The 20407-nt window shown below is 46.1% G+C and overlaps 1 protein-coding gene across 4 annotated transcripts in view; it reads left to right on the forward strand.

Moving 5' to 3' along the window:
• Positions 1 to 1401: 1401 nt before the first annotated feature.
• The window catches only part of dmd (dystrophin), a 233406-nt gene continuing 214400 nt past the window's right edge, over positions 1402 to 20407 (forward strand). For 3 of the 4 annotated variants that reach the window (XM_063216797.1, XM_063216798.1, XM_063216800.1), the window contains exons 1-3: positions 1402 to 1579; positions 7282 to 7343; positions 19371 to 19463. In XM_063216797.1, the coding sequence (XP_063072867.1) occupies positions 1501 to 1579; positions 7282 to 7343; positions 19371 to 19463 (234 nt within the window). In that variant the 5' untranslated portion in view covers positions 1402 to 1500. Of the gene's footprint in view, positions 1580 to 7134; positions 7175 to 7281; positions 7344 to 19370; positions 19464 to 20407 lie in introns of those variants that run through there. The other variant, XM_063216799.1, reaches the window with a different exon arrangement.

Raw genomic sequence — 20407 nt, forward strand, 5'->3', positions numbered from 1 at the left:
ATGATGGCTTCTGTGGTGACGAGTAACCACCTCTCTGGCTCATGTTTGGCTATGCTAATTTGGCTATGCTAATTACATGGAGTAAACAAGCCACACATGCCAGTCAGTGTAGTTCTGTATTAGCTTTTTAAAGAATATTAAAATCAGCTCAGATCAGTGAAAAACCGAACATTTTACCACCTGGTTCGCTAAAACGGGCTAACATGCCCATAATATGACTGCCACTACTTCTACTTCGTCGTCAGGGCCGAGATGTAATTTTTCAAAGAAAAAAAACATTCATTTGTTGCAGGGGGTTGGAACGTTGCCAGCAGGGGGCGATGAGATTACTTTCCCTCCCTATGGTGTAGAATCTTTTTTAAAATCCAGGTTCCGGTTCATGAACCGGATCACCACCCAAATATAATCACTTGTTACTTTGGTCTTTTCCAACCACTCCATCCTGCTGACAAACAGACAGACAAACAGCGTCTGAAAACATAACCTCCTTGGTGTAGGTAATAATATGAATGTTTGAATGTGAACTATATATGCCATGCATGTGCAGATAAACTAATATGTTATTGGATTAAAGCTTCACTTTGGAATATATGATGGGCAGTGTTTTAAGTAAAATTAAGACGGATCCAAAAGCGATATTTGCATTGTTGTGTGTGTTGTTAAATGCCCCCATCTTATGAGTAGAATATGATGCCACTTCATTCTCCCTTACCGCAAGGTCATTGGGCTGTTGCTCATCAGAGATCCTATAGGCCATACTAGCCGCGATTGCAGCTGTCATATATTTGGATTGAGGGAATACCACGTTACTGTCAGAGAGCCACCAAGCAGCCGAGATACTGTGGCTGTTAGGACTGAGCGAGCGTTTTGTAGCATTTTCAGCAGCCCACTGATCTCTGGACTGAATGACACTCCACCAAGTCGTGTGGGTGGGTGGATGGATTGCTTCCAGGACAATCATGATTACTCATGGGTCATATCAACCCAAAGCCCACACATACACACGACATACTGTGATGTGGAATGATCCTAATGAATAATTTGGTGGTTAATGGACTTTTTTTTACTGCCCCTTAATGTATGTGTTTAAGAATGTTGAAGTGTATATCATATTATGGAGAAGAAAATATCTTTCTAAATCAAAAACAAGGCTGGTAATGTAGAGAAATGTTCACCCCACTTGTGAAGTCCCTCATACAGTGTTGCCAGTGTGGCAACGAGTGTCTATTACAATAGCCATGACCTAAAAGTCTTTTGAGTGAGTGTGGCACCCCAGACTGCCAGCTAGTCTCGAGCCTGGAGTTTATTTTGAGCACAAGTGTCTACTAGCACCTGTTGAAACGTGTCCAGTGGCTGTGACATGTAAACTCCCCACCAGTAAGGACTTTGGGGTGTGTAGCCCACCCAACATAACTAGAGTGGCAGCTGACTCTCAGCACGGCAACTTCCTTAAATTGTGTGAGGAGAATACTTCTTGTTCCACTAATTATTTAAAAAACGATGGCATCGGCAGTGCCCTTTGATGATCAGCGTGACGCAGCAGAGGATGAATTTGGGGATATTATCAAAACTCGCACAGGTAGGACAAACAATAAGATAGTAGTGGCATATAGTACAACTCACTGAAGTGCAGATCTTGAAATTACTTTTCTTTTGGGAAACAAAACGGATACAGCAGGGCTTATTTTGGTTCTCTTTGAATTTTTTTGCAGATTCTATGCAGGACCTATTTCATTGTCATCTTGAGTAGTCACTTCATAAAAATAGAATTTCTCGCAAGAGTTTTGAGGCCTTTCCGGGCTACAATGTCTGTACAGCAAAAAGAAGAAGAAAAAAAGATCATTACAAGATCATGAACTGCTCTAGCGTCACATTTCAGTAATGTGACGTTGAGGAATCACTAACATCCTGCTTCACACAGGTCCAGGAAGTCATTTGATTTGTGGTTATGGATAGTATGTTGAAGGTAACTCATTGACAGCGCACACGCAAGGTCTATGTGAATCTTAAAATAAGCAGTAAGGATCCATTATGTTGTTTTGTTTAATTGGCCTTAGGCACAAGAATTCTGAAATAGTATACATTTTAGTAGCAGATTTTGAGAGAGTATTTCTCCACTGTGACTATTTTGGTCTGATGTTGTAAGGGTATTTACAACCAGGACGCAAGTCAGAGCACCATCCAAAATAAACTCTGAAGGAATGGGCCTTCTGTCTAGGCTACTTAAAGCAACATACAGCTACGCAAAGGAATTAAAGCAAAGAGGGCCTATAAATAGGTTATTTTTCTTTTGCAATTTCTGAAAACAAGATTGTTGTCATTTATGGTGGATGTAAATTGAAATGTTGCTGAATATTTGTTCCGTTTAAATTGTCATCATGCCTAGGCCTATTCGTAGCCAGTGTGTATGATTGATCATGCCCTGTAGTAGAACCCAAAAGCAATCAATCAAAATTACTTATATAGAACATTATCATACATAGGCCTAATTGTCATTCAATGATGGAGGTCTTCACTTGCTGATGTCATTCTGATACCATTATAACTCAACTCACACAGATTTTTTTTATGTCTACATACTGATTGAATCAAGACTCTTTCCATGATGTTGATGGTAGAAACTCGGGCAGCAGTTTGAGGGTGTCAGTCCCTGGAATATTGGGAGAATTCCAAATCCAGTTTTTGATATCAGACTGAATGCTGAAGGCTACCCATCGCTAGCCTGATTATCATCGACTTTCAAATCTCTTCGAGACTTGGTCTGACCAAGGGCATAACAATTAACGTTTCCCAAATGGCATGGTTGACCCGCCTCCCTGTGGGTGGAGTTCCCGATTTTTCGGGAGATCAGAAACGATATTTGCATTGCTCTTGGCCTGACTTAAAAGCAACACAGAAGGTGTTGCACCACTAGGAGGGCGTGGCCTGGCTAACCCATCGCAACTAGGCTGACATTAAATATGTAACAAAATCAATATTTAATTAGAATTTAAAGTGAAAGCAAATGTTCTGTCTCCCCAACAAAGTGTTTGATGTGCACAACTATCTACATGTCGGTTGTTGGTGTGTGAAGTTTAACCCTCCTGTCATTGGGCCAACTAGGGGATATATAGCCTATATGTTATAACAGTTCATTGGTGACAGTGCATGTCAGTGCAAGTGTAAGGTTATCTACTGGGCTAGGCCTACTTGTGATGGGCCCGTTCAACCCCCCATAAAGAGAACATGTGGTCTTCCAAAAAGTTTTGCATCACCAAAAAAAAGGATACATTATATATTTTTTACGTTTCCATTTTTATTACAGTGTTAGACTAGGCCTGCCTATCTGCTTTCTGACCGTGTGTTGTGTATTTTTTTTGGTTTGTGTTATTTATGAGTAGCCTATAGGAAGACAAATGGGTAGGCCTATCCAGGGATTAGCATATAAAAAAAGCTTATTTCCAACATGGTCCCGAACACCTATTTCCAACATGGTCTCTAACAGGTCCAACAGGTGAATTTCAGCCTAGGCCTACTGAATTTACCTGTTGCTCATCAGGGGGGAAATGCCCCTTGAGTTCAGTAAACAGTTAGTTCATTAGTCCTAATGCACGAGGATTAACGGCAAGGTGAAGCTGTAGACTGCTGTAGCCAGGCATCTTTACACAACATGATCTACCTCGGCCTCCAGCAGGTTTAAATGGTTGTTACATTTGTGGCAAGCTTTATCTACAAATTAGTTGCAGGTGTTGTAACTGAAAACGAATTGCGACAACCAATAACCGCAAGGTCTTATGGATTTTTGCGCACCATTTTACGCGGATCCGAGAGACGCTAAAAGGCGGACCGTAATTCTGATTTGACAGGTAGGATAGCCTACAGTCGATGTGGGGTATTATTTTGTCTCGACGTCTGGCTAAAGCGAACTGGACTGTGGTGGGAGAGACAAGCTTGTTTATGTTTTTTTCTTTTGGGGAGGGCCTGCGTTGACCGGCTGTGGCATGTGAAAGTCGTTTCATGCAGGATTTAGGCTAAGGGAATTTATTTAAAGACGGAATATGGAGGACCAGACCACGGTTAGGCTACATTGCAAGGAATGGGACGGAACACACCAGATTAATTGCATGTGACGTAGTGTTTTACGTGTGTGATTGAGTTTCAGCAAGAACTTGATTGCAAAGGCTACGGAACGCAATGTTGGAGACAATTTGGAAATGTATCGTATGCACAAACGGACATCTTTAGGATTAGGATTACTAACACGTGACGTGTTAATTGTCTGGCAAGGCTTTGCAGGCTTCTGTCAATACAATACGCATGTGTTTTCCAGTATTTTGTAACCTGACTGCCGCGAACGTATAACCGTCTAAAATAAGGACAGCACGACCGTTCACAACATTGCAGCAAGAGAAGGAACTCGTTCGAATCGTCCATCACCGCTTTCACAATGCTCTAATCCCCAAATCAAAACCATATGTCCTCTGTGTGAGCTCCGCAACACATTTCACATTAAACTCCCTCCCTCATTTAACGGAATAGGTTGAGCAGCCTATCCGTGCCTATTTTGTCCACATGTTTAAGTATGGCCTCATATCGTAACTCAGTATCCTAGCGTTGTCTGGTCTGACCTAACTAAAATAATAGGATAGCCTGAGCCTGTGCTGGAGATCAAATCGGTGCCTGCAGATAATACAATCGTTCAGCCTACCACTCACTGTCAAACGTGCATAGGCTACATGCCCAAATCGGCTAAATGCACCCCCTGACAACACTAGTTTATAGTCTAGTTAGCTAGTAGCCTGTAGGGCCCATCAAAATCTAGCCAATGTCTATATTGAACTGTCTACCCAGGTTATGTGCAATATTTTTCTCCCATTGATGGATTGGAAACTGGAGGAAGAAGAAAAATAATTTCCTTTCAGTCCATTTGGTTTAATGTTGGCCGTTTGTAAATTTAATTGTAGGCTACTTGGGGCCATTTATTTGGGTTGGACTGAGGTCAAATACTGGCCCAGCCATTTTTGACCTGAACCTCCCACACACAGACCACTTCCTTTTGTCCAGGTTGGCTGGTGCAGGCCTGGTGACTCAGGTGTAGGCTATTTGGTGCTGTGATGTTTTTTATAAAATGCCCAACCAGAGTGTACTTCTTAGACTGTGGCGGGGACATCTCCATGTTCCCCGCAATCGGGGAACTTGGGACCCTTTTTTTCAAAAAGGGGTTCTATGTTCCCTGCTGCTTCAAAGAAGAATGCTGTCCTGTGGCAAAGCGCATGTTGTTGTTGCACCTCTGACAGGTTAGGTTTAGGGATGGTTTTGGGAAGTGCACAATTTGAAAGCTCGGAAACATACAATGCGGGGAACTTAGGGCCCTTTTTTTAGAAAACGTGTTCCATGTTCCCCACTGCTTCCAAGAAGACTGCCGCATGGCAAAGTGGAGGTTGTTGTTGCACCTCTGACAGATTAGGTTTAGGGATAGTTTTGGTCAGGGCACAAATAAAACTCAGAAACATTGAATGACAGGTTAGGTTTAGGGATGGTTTTGGGAAGGGCACAATTTGAAAACATACAATGCGGGGAACATAGAACCCTTTTTTAGAAAAAGGGTCCTAAGTTCCCAGGTCCCATACAAAGACAGGGGAACATAGGACCTGGGGAACATAGGTACGCTCCCACTGTAACATGCCCTGCCAAAAAAGCAAGTGTGTAGCCTACTTGCGTCACTGTTGGTTGTGCTTATATGTGCAGTTAGTTCGTTTTGTGTGAATGTATAGCCTGCTTGTAGATGGTTACGTTGACTATTTTTATCCAAAAGTCAGATATCAGAATTTTATTGAATTGGCTCAACAATGTAGGGTAGAATGCCCTGAAGTGGGACACTGCTGAATGTGGGACACTTTAAGGGGTGTGGCTCTGGCCCAACCAGGTGAATGCTGACGCAACTAGGCTTATTCAAAATTGTGCAACAGCAATGTATTCTGGATTAAAATGTTGCATGATGGTTAGACATCCTGTCCAACTTGCCAAATTTCAGTCATGTTGCGACGGCAACGTGATCCGTCACATGGTGTCAAACTATCGCGGGATCAATGCATACCGCCTCCGCAGGGATGCACCCCTAAACTGGTTGGCCAAAAGTGTGTGTGTGTGTGCGCATTGTCCCATTGTCCCACACCCATACAAAAGTTTGCACTGCACCCCACTTCAGCTCCTCCTCCCCACCCGTCCCCCCACACCTCACACGTGGTGTGCTAGTAGGTCAAACTGGTGCAAGCTCATCGTCTCGTGCAAATTTGTGGTCGACTTTAAAATGTGCTGTGTTTAATACCACATTGTGATGACACAAGTTCTCGCTGAAGTACTTTGCAACGTCGGTCGAGTGTCACCCAACTTGAATAAGCCTACTAACTGAATTGAATACACACACACACACACACACACACACACACACACACACACACACACACACACGCATACATAAGCTACTGCATGTGTTGTAAATAAAAACATTTGATTTGAAGAAGATATTTTAACCCTTTATAGGCCAAGTGACAATTTGATCACTTCCGATCACTTGCACACCTACAAATGCTCCTGCCATGCCTCTCTACAAGGGTGTACATGTATCAAATTAATCAGGAGAAATCAACCTTTCACACAGACCGTGACATGCCATTTGACCAATCAGCAGTGGCCTAGAGCCTGTCAAACATTTTTTTTTACTCAGAAGTTGAGATTTGTGTGCTCTAAAGGGTTTAAAATGTACTTAGCCTATATGAACTGGGTCTTGCTCAGTGTGTTGTCTGCATTTGTTTAAAACCTTGCACGTTTAGTTTTTTCATGTGGCATGTTAATTGCCTACAGGGACTCTGTGAAGGAAATCTTAGCAGTCACAAATAAATGATGTGGCAGCAATTTGGAGCAAGGATTTGTCATTAGCCCATACATATTTGTCAAAGTTGGCATATTCCTGCTAGCATAATGAAGAGTTGGCTTTTCTGGTATTGTTAGTACCAAAGCCAAAGCGGAGTGCTGAAGGTACACGCCCGGTGTACAGTTGTTAGGGGATAAGAATCTCCCTCCAATGGGCCAGCTATAAATAAACTTCCGGTATGACCGCAGGTCATTATCTGATTGTGAAAGTTGCATTTCAAATGTAACAATTGCCACATGCCGTTGCTTCTGCCATTTGTAGGTTGGTTAATTGCCATGGTCTTTGTCAGTCTTTTTGTCAGTCCCGGAGAAGCTGTAACAATCATAAACTGTGATGACTTTTTTTGTTTTCTTGTTTCTTTTTTTTAGATGAGCGAGAGGATGTCCAGAAGAAAACATTCTCAAAATGGATAAATTCTCAGTTCTCCAAGGTATGCAGCTTTGTATATTTGTGTGCTTTTATCGTGTACATACAGTATAGTATGATACCTACTGTATAATGCAATACTATAGCATCAACCCTGAAAGCAGCGTTTATGCTCTGCCTAAAAAGCAAGATTTTTTTTCTTTTCTCCTGTAGGCCTACTTGTGTACACAAACTGTTTTGAACTGTTGCCATCTGGTAGTAGATACAGAGCCATGAAAAAAGCAAGCCAAATACGTAGACTAAAGAGCCTTTTCTACTAAAGAACCTTTGCTGCATTGAATTGTTACAGCCATTAAAATAAAGAAAAAAGTCAAAGAACCATTGCTGCGTTAAATTGTTACAGCCATTAAAGCGAAAAAAGTCAAAGTTCTTTATTTGCCATTTGTGCATGAACTAGTAGTCCAAGCACATAGTAACTCTTATGCTGGCCCTCTGAGTCAATGAATAGAAGAAGAAAAAGAAGGCGGTGAAAGACATTCAAAAAAGTGTTCCAAGTAGAAAAATCCTTTAAGTTAGTCAAATGTTCTGTTTTGCCAACTATAGCGGGGAAGATGCAATATAAAAAATCTTGCTTTTTATTAGAAATACTGTGTACTGCAATACTGTGTCTCAGAGTAATACTGCATTAAATAATGTTATACCGTAGTTTCACACATACAATAATGGATGTGGGTGTGTATGGCTATGATATCTGTGGGTGGGTGTGAGAGATTTGTTCTAGTAGTTGTGTGTGTGTGTGTGTGTGTGAAGTTTGGAGGCATGGGTGTAGGGGCATTTTTGAGTACTTGTCTTTTCTCTATTGAACTTGATTTGTTTATTGCCTTACCAAACAAGGATTACTCAATGTCTTTGTATTTGTAGCGAACTCCAATAGCTTGATGTAATCAATTTTTTCCACATCTGAGCAGCTGCTGCAGTGAACTTCCTTTTTTAGATGCGTCTACACTGTCATCCACCCCCGTCACTTTACATTGTGGGCATTGAAGGGAATCTCACTTCTTAGTTTCTAAAAACTAGTTTGATATGCCATCAGATTTACAAATCCCATTAATCTTCCTGGAGAAGTTAGCTCATTGTGACTGATGTAGCATATTAGCATTTTACTATATGTACAGGGACCATCTCAAGCACAGCTCTTCTTTAAAGGCCCGCTCTGTCCTGAGCCCTCCACTACTCCTGCGCAGTTCAAAAGGTGTCTGAAAAACCCTCGGTAACACTTTATTTTAGGGATACATCTATTAGCACTAATACATACAATATTAATGCCTGTGTAAGTAACTTGTAAGGCATGTACTAAGCAAAATAAGACAGTTGTTAAGCATGTATTCACAAATGTCTTGTTCATGCCCAATTAGGGATTTATTACTAATATAACGTTAGTAAGGACCAGTAAGCCTATATTTCTATTTATTAGTAAGTAGTAAGTGGCAGAATACAATGTGTATAAGCTCCCGACACACTGTGTGAACAAACCCTGAACAGTGTGAAAACAGATGCAGAATAAGGGTCCCTATTCTAAAGTGATGCATTGCTCAACCCAGATGGCTTAGGGCCCCCACACTACCAATGTCCCCCCTCTTTACCTAAGGCCCCCACACCACCCAGGCCCGCACTACCTAGCCCCCCCATATCAGCAAAGAGTAAGGGTATGTTGAAATGCTTGAACTCCTGTACCTAAGACATCCAGTTTTCTCTTTTTCATCCTAATCTAAAGGTAACAGGAGCCCATATATAGCAAGGATTGAACATACACTTGTCAATGGCGGTGGGTTGGTGAGATGTAATTTTTTTCATGTACCACTGAGTTTTAATTGGGAAAATCCCCAAAATAAATGCAGAACATTAGAATATTAGTTTTGAAGCGAAAATAAACTATTCTTTTGTGATAATTAAGTTAATGTTTGAGAACATTAGCTTCAAGAGGTGCAGTGCATGATGGGTACGCAATCTAGGCCAACAGTGAACCTACCCTGCTCTGAGCCTACCTACGTCCTTAGCTCCTCCCCTCATTCGTGCAATTTAGTTGCTATCCAAACAATTTGCCATGTACGTAACAACACCACTATTATCACTGCTGCATTGGCCATGCATTGCATTTCTGACTAAGGGCGTACCCATCATGCACTGCACTTCTTGGAGCTAAGTTTCTCAAACATTAACTTATTTATCACAAAGGAACAGCTTAGTTTCGCTTCCAAACTATTTTTAATTGTTATATTCTGCATTTATTGTACAGTTTTTACATTTAAAATTAATTGGTGTATGAAAAAATGACATCTCACCACCCCACTGTCATTGAGAAGTTTACGTCCAATCCTTGCTATATAATCCTTCCTATTACTCAATTATACAATGAGTGAAATAAGTGAGAATTACATATCTCATTAGACTAATGTGAAATCAGAAAAGTTCTTACACTTGGCTTCCCGGGGGGGGCTGGGTAGAGTGGGGGCCCTAGGTAGTGTGGGGGCCCTAAGCAATCTGGGCTGAGCAATGCATCACTTTAGAATAGGGACCGTTATTCCACATCTGTTTTCACACTGTTCAGGGTTTTTTTCACACAGTTTACCAGGAGCTTATACACATTGTATTTTGGCCCTTACTGCTTACTCATAAATAGAAATCTAGGTCTACTAGGTCCTTACTAAGGTTATATTGGTAATAAATCCCTTATTGTGATTGTGACATTTGCGAATAAATGTCTAACAACTGTCTGATTTTGCTTAGTACATGCCTTGCAAGTTACTTACACAGGCATTAATATTGTATGTATTAGTGCTAATAGGTGTATCCCTAAAATAAAGTGTTACCAAACCCTCATACAAACACATGAAGACCGAAGTTCCACAGTATATCCACACAATCTAAAATAGTTCACAGGCACACAGCCAGTCTGTAAACTTTTTGAGCAGGCTAGCTCCATTGCCAGACTCAAGGCCAGGCATGTGAGGCCGCCATCTCCCAGTGCTCATCACCCCACCTTTCAAAAGGGCTGCACTCATAAATACTGAGCACTGTATGTGTGGTAAGCAGGTATTTGGAATGCACACAAACTTCTTGTTCATAAGGAATTGGGTATTGTTTGTTGATATGGTGTTAAGAAAGATCAAGTCGCCCTTGATTTGGTGTCAGGCCTCAGTGCTGCCTAAATAAAGGTGTCTAGAGCTGCAAAATAGGTTACAATATTTTTGGGGGCATTTCATCCTTAAACATTACTTTCAAGTTGTGGTATTGGTTATATGTTTACTTTCTTGTTTAGAGGATACTCTATTGACCATCTTTGATCAGCATCTTGGGTTTTAATTTAAATTTGACCAACCCTCATACTGGCCCTCATTTATCAAACTAGCGTAGAAATGAGCGCAGATCTTGTCATACGACAAGACTCATGTGAGATTTATTAGATATGCATACCACTCCAATCCCATCGTAAGAACGAGCGGCTGTTGATAAATCCAGCATATGAAAACCATCGTAATTAGAATAATCACGCCTTCTTTAAAACGGCGGGAAGGAGACCGCACCCCTGAGATTACGACATGGAGAGACGCAACCCTGCTAAAATGTCCATGTTTCTGGTTGATCGACAGCTCAAAATTAGGCATTACGGCATAGACGTCGTAGACAACAAAATGACATGTGGAAATAATTAACAACCGCAGTCAACAGTGTCTCATTTCTCATTATGGATGGGTGTCGATTCCTTTCCTAATAATGATGATTAATGAAATGTTTGATTTACTACAGCAGAAAAGATAATGGTAATACACTTTTATTTGAAGCAAGGTGAAGAATAAAGGGTCCTAGGCCTACGTGAAACTGGCCAACAAACAGTGCCCAAACCATTTCTTGGGGAAGGAGAGTTTTGCATGTCCAGTGCGCTGTCCTGCTTCGGCGCTCATGTGCACCCTGTTCCTCTCCTGCGCTATAGGCCTAGTGTTGTATAGGCCGGAATAGCCTTTTTCACGTAAATGGATGACTATAAAGTGTTGTAGTTATGTGTCACGGTTCAGACAGACGACCAGAGGACCACAATTGCGTCACACAGAAAGTTTATTGAAAACTTGAGGGGGAAGGGAAGTTGGGAGAGTGAGGGTTCTGCTGGTTCCCAGAGTTACCGGGATTCCAGGGTTCGTCCAACGTGCTGTGTGTGCGTCCCCCCCCAGTGGCAGAGATTAGTCCAAAGGAGCCGGTGGTAGGTGGTCCGGAAGTCCTGGGGGGGGAACACAAACACAACAGCACGGTGAAACAGGGCAGAAGTACAGTTCAGGGAGAATCCAGAATCGTTGTGCAGAGACAGAAGGCTGGTCAGAATTACCGGGGTAGAAGAGTAGTCAAGAGTCGTGCAGGCAGAAGGCAGGTCGGGTTTTCCGGGGCAGAAGAGTAGTCAGGATAAAGGCAGGTTCAGGGTCAAGATACAGGAGTCAGAGAGAAGACAGCAAACTGGTTCCGGGTGTGGAATTGCAGACGATCTGACAAAGTTGAGCTGTGAGAAGAGGCTTTAAATACTGGGAGAGGTTAGTGGGTAATGCAGCGCAGCTGGCAGAGTAATCAGAGCAGAGTGGTGCAAGGAGAGGTTGGTGAGTGGATAATGTAGCGCAGCTGGCCAGGTAATTAGAGCAGAGCAGGGAAGAGACAGGTGGAACTAGTTTGGGTGAGTAGAGAGAGCGGTGAGCAGAGTGGCAGGTAATGGGAACCAATTAAGGTGGTGAACTGGTGGAGTGAGAGGGCTCATGACAGAACCCCCCACCCAAGGGACGGCCCCAGAAGTCCCAAGAGCAACATCACGTCGGGCGGGAGGAGGGGAGCCGGCGGAGGGTTAGAACTCCTCGGAACGGTCAGAGCGAGCGCCCTCATCCTCCGAGGAAGCCGGAGGTCCGAGGTTGGGGGCAGGGCCCAAGACAGGGTCAGGATCAGGCACAGGACAGGTGGCCGAGCGGGCAGGACGAGCAGGGGCCCTTCTGAGATGGCCCCCACGGGTCACAGGCTGCGGGACAGGGTCAGGGTCAGGCACAGGACGGGAGGCCGGGCGGTCAGGAATCCCTCTGGGGCGCCCCCTCCGGATTGCAGGCTGATCAGGATGACGCTGGTGGAAGCTGGTGATGAGGGTCCGATCCACAATCCGACCAGCCGGCACCCATGTCCTCTCCTCTGGTCCATAGCCCTCCCAGTCGACGAGGTAATGGAGGCCCCTACCTCTGCGTCTGGACCGAAGCAGGCGGCGGACGGTGTATACTGGACCACCATCGACAAGGCGTGGAGGAGGAGGAGGGGGTGCAGCAGGAACCAGCGGACTCTCATGAAGGGGTTTAATCTTTGACACATGGAAAGTCGGGTGCACCCTCATGGAATTGGGCAGTCGGAGCCGGACAGCAGTTGGGCTGATCACCCTCTGGATGGGGAATGGACCAAGGAACCTGGGCGCCAGCTTTCGTGATTCCACTTTGAGTGGGATGTCCTTGGATGACAACCACACCCTTTGGCCCACATGGTAGGCGGGCGCAGGGATTCTCCGACGGTTGGCCCCGGTAGTGTAGCTGGTAACGGATTTGAGGAGGGTGGCTCGGGCTTGTGACCAGGTGCGACGACATCGACGGGCAAAAGCAAGTGCAGATGGGCAGGTAACCTCCCCTTCCTGGCTGGCAAATAGAGGAGGCTGGTATCCATAGACACATTGAAAGGGGGACATACCGATGGCAGAGCTGGTCAGAGAATTGTGTGCGTACTCCACCCATGTCAATTGCTGTGACCAGGAGTGAGGGTTGCGGGACGACATGCATCGCAGTGCCTTCTCAAGCTCCTGATTTGTCCGCTCTGACTGCCCATTGGATTGGGGATGAAATCCAGAAGTTAGACTGACTGTGGCTCCCAGCAGGTGGCAGAACTCCTTCCAAAAGGCAGAGGAGAATTGTGGGCCACGGTCAGAAACTACATCCTTGGGCAGACCGTGGATGCGGAAGACGTGTTCCAGGACCACCTGGGCAGTCTCCTTGGCGGTTGGGAGCTTGGGGAGAGGAATGAAGTGTGCCATTTTGCTGAATCTGTCGACTATGGTGAGAATGACAGTCATACCGCTGGAAGGGGGCAGGCCTGTAACAAAGTCAAGGGAGATGTGAGACCAGGGACGTGTGGGCACAGGCAGGGGCTGCAGCAATCCGGCTGGTGGCTGGCAGGACGACTTGTTTTGGCTGCAGATGGGACAGGCTTGGACGAATTCCCGTACATCCTTTTTCAGAGAGGGCCACCAGAATCTCTGGTCAAGCAGGTCGTAGGTGCGGTTGGAGCCAGGGTGACAGGCTAGGCGGGAGTCGTGTCCCCATTGAATGACCTGGGACCTGAGATTTTCGGGAACAAAGAGGCGGTCAACTGGACAAGTGCTGGGACCTGGCTGGTTACGAAGAGCTTTCAGCACCCGTTCTTCGACATCCCAGGTCAGAGCTGCTACAATGCAGGGACTGGGCAGAATCGGTGCAGGATCCCTGGAGGGAGTGTCACCTTTCTGGAATTGGCGGGAGAGGGCATCTGGCTTGGTGTTGCGTGATCCAGGCCGGTATGACAGAGTGAAGTTAAACCGCGTGAAGAAGAGGGCCCAGCGGGACTGCCTGGAGTTCAACCGTTTGGCCGTGCGGATGTACTCCAAGTTTTTATGATCAGTCCAAACGAGGAATGGGACGGTGGACCCCTCCAGCCAGTGACGCCACTCCTCCAGGGCAAGCTTAACAGCTAGCAGCTCTCGGTTCCCTATGTCATAATTGCACTCAGCGGGGGACAACCGACGTGAGAAAAACGCACAGGGATGGAGCTTTTTATCCTCTGCAGCCCACTGGGAAATCACAGCACCAACTCCCACATCAGAGGCATCCACCTCCACAATGAATTGCCGGTCCACATCAGGCATCTGGAGAATGGGAGCGGAGGTGAACCTTGCCTTGAGGATACTGAAGGCCTTGTCGGCTGCTGGGGTCCAGGTGAAGGGTTGCTTGGTGCTGGTTAGAGCAGTCAGAGGGGCGGCAACAGTACTGTAGTTCCTGACAAACTTTCTATAAAAGTTAGCAAACCCCAAGAACTGCTGCAGCTTCTTTCTGTTCTCCGGAACTGGCCATGAACTGACTGCAGACACCTTGGCTGGATCCATTTGGATACTTCCCTCTGCCACAATGTACCCCAGGAAGGCCACAGTCTTGACGTGAAACTCACATTTTTCCGCCTTGACATAAAGGGAATTCTCCAGGAGACGGTGAAGGACTTGCTGGACATGGCGGGTGTGGTCAGACAGGCTTCTGGAGAATATTAAAATGTCATCGAGGTAAATGAAGACAAATTGGTTTAACATATCCCGCAGCACGTCGTTCACAAGAGCCTGGAACACACCAGGAGCATTTGTGAGGCCAAAGGGCATAACCAGATACTCGTAGTGGCCTGTTGGTGTATTGAATGCGGTCTTCCATTCATCCCCCTCCCGGATCCGCACTAGGTGGTATGCGTTTCTGAGATCCAATTTGGTAAAGACTGTAGCTCCCTGGAGCAACTCAAAGGCAGAGGTGAGCAAAGGCAGAGGGTAACGGTTCTTCACCGTGATGTCGTTGAGGCCCCTGTAATCGATGCAGGGGCGAAGGGATCCGTCTTTCTTCCCCACAAAGAAGAAGCCGGCACCAGCAGGAGATGAAGATGGACGGATTAACCCTGCGGACAGAGAGTCATTGATGTAGTCCTCCATGGACTGTCTCTCAGGAGCAGACAATGAATAGAGGCGGCCCTTGGGAGGAGCTGTTCCAGGGAGGAGGTCGATGGCACAGTCGTATGGCCGGTGAGGGGGCAGGCATGTGGCTCTTGCTTTGTTGAACACTTCTCTGAGACTGTGGTAGCATTCCGGGACATTGGCAAGGTCTGGAGCAGAGTTGGTGGGTACTGGCCGTTTGGGTAAGCCGGCAGCAAGCAGGCAGGTTCGATGGCAGTCCTCTCCCCACGCCCTGATCACCCCGGTCACCCAGTCGAGCTGAGGGTTGTGCCGGCGGAGCCATGGGTAACCCAGGATGAGGGGCTGGCCCGGGGAATGGAGCAGGTGAAACTGGATGGTTTCTTGATGGTTTCCGGACAGATTCATTGAGACAGGGGCCGTGACGTGAGTGACCGATCCGAGTAAGTGTCCATCCAGCGCCCGGGCAGGAATAGGAGGGGTCAAACGGTGGCTCTCTAGTCCCAGTTGGCGTGCCAGCTTGATGTCTATTATGTTGGCTTCGGCACCAGAATCCACCAGAGCAGCCAGGGTGTGAGTTGAGTCAGAGAGACAGAGGTGAACTTGCAGCAGGGGTTTGCGGTCGGAGGACTGGACGGTCATTGAGCTCAACCGGACTCCCCCTAGGTCCGGTGAGCTTCGGCTTTTAAAGGACAGGTGGCAACACGATGTGAATCACCGCCACAGTAGAGACAGAGGTTTGAGGTGAAGCGGCGCTGGCGTTCGGCTGGAGTGAGAGAGGCTCGCCCAATTTCCATGGGCTCACACTGGTCAAGCTGGCTTGGTTGGGTAGCAGTAGGTGGCAGGGGCCCAGTCGAATTTCTCCGAATGCCAGTGGTTGGTGGATTTTGGCGCCCCCTCTCACGACGGCGGGTCTGTATCCTTCTGTCGATCCGGACAGCCAGTGCGATGGCTTCATCAAGGGTGGAAGGCAGTTCATGGGAGACCAACTCATCCTTGATGTAGTCGGCCAAGCTGTTGAAGAACGCGTCCACCAGCGATGGTGTGTTCCAAGAACTTCTTCTTGCCAGGGTTCGGAAGTCGATGGAATGGTCTGCAACTGTTCGTCTGCCTTGCCGAATACTGAAAAGCTCACGGGATGCCTCTGCGGTTGGAGAATCCAAGTCAAACACTTTCAGCATCTCCTCAGCAAACAGGTCGAAGGTTGCACATGCAGGGGTCTGGCGTTCAAATTCTGCTGTTCCCCAGAGTCGAGCTCGGCCCGTCAGGTGTGTGATGGCATAACCGACTTTAGCCCCTTCCGTGGCAAAGGTCCTTGGCTGCAAGGAAAACTGAAGTCGGCAGCTAATCAGGAATGGCCGGACCTGGGATGAATCGCCGTTGAACCGCTCTGGGTTTCCAATCTTGGGTTCTGGGGCAAGCGCCGCGGCTGCAGTGGCTGGGGCAGATTACTCTGGGGCTGTGCTGGTGGGCAGACTGACTGGAGCTGGACTGGTGGGCAGACTGGCTGGAGCTGGGCTGGCGGGCAGAACGGCTGGGGCAAGGCCGGCAGGTAGAGCGGCTGGGGTAAGGTTGGTGAGGAGCTGGATGATTAAGCCGAGTTGTTGTTGCTGGTGCTGGACCTGTTGCTGTTGCTGCTGGAACTGCTGCTGTTGCTGCTGGAACTGCTGATGTTGTTGGTGGCCGACCTGTAGCAGGGAGGCAATGTCGCCGCTCATGCGGGTTACCTCTCTCTCAGCATCTTCCAGACGTTGCATGGCGGTGGGTTGCTCAGGCTCATCGGTTTCCATGTTGGGGGAAGTGTGCGCTGGGTCCATAGTGGTCAGATCGTACTGTCACGGTTCAGACAGACGACCAGAGGACCACAATTGCGTCACACAGAAAGTTTATTGAAAACTTGAGGGGGAAGGGAAGTTGGGAGAGTGAGGGTTCTGCTGGTTCCCAGAGTTACCGGGATTCCAGGGTTCGTCCAACGTGCTGTGTGTGCGTCCCCCCCCAGTGGCAGAGATTAGTCCAAAGGAGCCGGTGGTAGGTGGTCCGGAAGTCCTGGGGGGGGAACACAAACACAACAGCACGGTGAAACAGGGCAGAAGTACAGTTCAGGGAGAATCCAAAATCGTTGTGCAGAGACAGAAGGCTGGTCAGAATTACCGGGGTAGAAGAGTAGTCAAGAGTCGTGCAGGCAGAAGGCAGGTCGGGTTTTCCGGGGCAGAAGAGTAGTCAGGATAAAGGCAGGTTCAGGGTCAAGATACAGGAGTCAGAGAGAAGACAGCAAACTGGTTCCGGGTGTGGAATTGCAGACGATCTGACAAAGTTGAGCTGTGAGAAGAGGCTTTAAATACTGGGAGAGGTTAGTGGGTAATGCAGCGCAGCTGGCAGAGTAATCAGAGCAGAGTGGTGCAAGGAGAGGTTGGTGAGTGGATAATGTAGCGCAGCTGGCCAGGTAATTAGAGCAGAGCAGGGAAGAGACAGGTGGAACTAGTTTTGGTGAGTAGAGAGAGCGGTGAGCAGAGTGGCAGGTAATGGGAACCAATTAAGGTGGTGAACTGGTGGAGTGAGAGGGCTCATGACAGTTATGTATATTCGGATATTACCTAGTAGCTGCAAAACTCAGCCAGGAGATTATTATGTATTGTCATTATCATGTAGCCTACATTATGTTGAAAGCCTGGGAAACTTGAACTCCCATTGTCATTGTGACACAGCACTCCACACAGCACACAAGAGTTCACTGCACACAAGAAAATAGCATTTTATGTCTCACCCGTGCAAGGGGGCAGCCCCCAATGGTGCCCCTAAGGGAGCAGTGAGGCGGGATAGTACCATGCTCAGGGTAGCTGACTCAGTCATGGAGGAGGATGGGAGCACTGGTTAATTCATCCTCCCATCATTCTGGCGGGTCGGGAGTTGAAAGTGGCAACCTTTGGTCTACAAGTCTGACGCCCTAACCTCTTACCCATGACTGCCCTAAAGCCCTAAACCTTATGTTACTATGCACTGTTAAAAAAATAATGGATATGTGCGTCCTGACCATATGGGCTACTGAGAATTTTACACTCACTTTATACATTTTCTCAGCTTGTGCATTAATGGCCATTCATCCGATTGATGTCGTCTATAGTGTACAGTCATTTATGGATGATGCAGATACACTTGGTAGCAATTCCTCCTAATTGCGTTTGGAAAGTCAGATAGCCAAAACCTGAATGTGGATAGCATTTGCACTTGTATGCTCTGTCCCTCGGCACCATGCGATGCAGGAAGACGGATTATCATTACCCACTCTCCTGGGGAAGAAAACATCTCAGCGGCCTCACTCAAGTAGGCTAGCCCATCTATCTCATCCGTGTACCCACCTGCGACCGAGAGTGTTATAACACGGCTGGTCCCATTGATCCCACAACATATAAGCAGCTGAATATTGCATAATTATTTATACATCACATCAAATCACAAATAAGTAGTCTCTCACAGTTGTTGACCTATGCCAAATTAATGCAGCACTCCCTGCGAGGCTGCACCAATTCAATCAGGTAGAGAACTCTGGTTATAGCCAAAGTAACGTAAAAATGTTTTGTAATTATCGTTAGGATGAAGGGATTGTTTTCTTTTCACTGGGCAACGCACCATCAGAAAATGATGCACCATAACATGTTACCGGTAGGCCTACATCTAGCCTATTTATTAACCACAATCTATCTTTCATTAACGGAGACCGATGGAAACCAAAACCATACCTCTTTCACGATCGCTGCAGCTTCAAATTATTAGGAAATACACCAAACTGTCATATCAGCCACCATTATGAAAATGTTCTACAATGAGTGGTCCACGATCCCATAGGCCTATCTTCCAGCATATTTATGGGGCGTAGCCCACTCGGGAGACCATATCCCTATGCTTTATAGTCCACTATGAGTGAAATCTTATGACTGAAACCAACATGATACTGGCTGTCGCAATATAATATTAACAATTAGGCATATGCCTATAAGAAAAAAAGTAATTAATGGTCTTACTTTTGATGAATCCTTTATGCATGCTACAACAGGAGGCCAGTTTTTGTTGTTGTTGAACTCGCGCTCATGTCATGATGGTCCATTTTTAGACGTGTTTGTGTATTGTTGTACTAGTCTGTGTGTCTGAGTGTTGCTGTCTGTGTGTGGCTCCTGAAAAGAAGACAAATTCCCTTCTGGGCAATAATATGAAAGATTGATACGGGGTCATTTCCAGACTCTGCCCCATCTCTCTCTCCCAGTCATTACTTAAAAAAAAAACATTCTTGGTTACAAGTGATAACACCACAGATTTCCCCCCCCTTTTTTTCTCCTCCAGGCGGGCAAAGCACCTATTGAAGACTTATTCACTGACCTTTGTGATGGACGTCGCCTGCTAGAACTTTTAGAGGGACTGACAAAACATGAACTGGTTAGTGTTGTAGTAGTTGTAACACATTGAGCGATGTGTTGTTTTCGGAATATGGACTTTTGTGGAGCCAAAGTGTAACTGATGCCAACTAGCAGAGTAAGGCGTTCGAACGTAATAGGTAAACGCCCTTCCTGAAGCCTCATACAGTAGGCCTATCGGTAGAGCAGAGCTATCGGTCTGGACCTTTAGCTCAGCGGTATCGTAGCCTGATTATCATTGACATTCAAAACTCTTCGAGACTTGATCTGACCAAGATCATAACAATTAACATTTCCCATACGGTATGGTTGACCCGCCTCCCTTGGTTTGCTTATGGTTGTTTGCTTCCCGACAAAGTGAAAGGAGTTCCCATATTTTTGAGAACTCAGAAAGTACTTGCATTGCTCTTGACCTGACTAGTTGCAACGCCGAAGCTTTTGCGCCACTAGGAGGGCGCTGCCTAGCTATGGTATTGTGCTGTGCCCCCCATGCCCGAACTGGAGTGTTGACTGGCAGGTCGCGTGCTCGAGCCCCGAGTGGCAAAAGGCCCAATACAATACAGAACATAAGTAACCTAGCCTATCATTTCATCAAACTGAACTTCTTTGAATAAAGGTGTGGCCAAATAGATATACAATCTATGATTGTAGATCTACATGTAGATTCTATATGTTAATATAGCCCAGAACTAATGAGAAAAAAATTGAAACTACAAATGTGCTCACAGAGCAAATGCACCACCGCTTGACCTCCACCACCTCCAAATATCAAATGGATTAGATCCGTCCTACAAACATTGGGTACAGCAAATATTGTGAAATATTGTGAGCGCTACAAAGAAAAAGCCCAAAACATCAGAAAATCACATCACCAAAAACCTTCACAGAGAAATACAGAAGCAATGCTTCCAATGCAAAACAGTCATTAGCCGAAACAATCTGAATTTCAATCAAAATTTGCAGAGA

Source organism: Engraulis encrasicolus, chromosome 15, assembly GCF_034702125.1.
Source record: "Engraulis encrasicolus isolate BLACKSEA-1 chromosome 15, IST_EnEncr_1.0, whole genome shotgun sequence".
NCBI classification, from domain to species: Eukaryota; Metazoa; Chordata; class Actinopteri; order Clupeiformes; family Engraulidae; genus Engraulis; species Engraulis encrasicolus.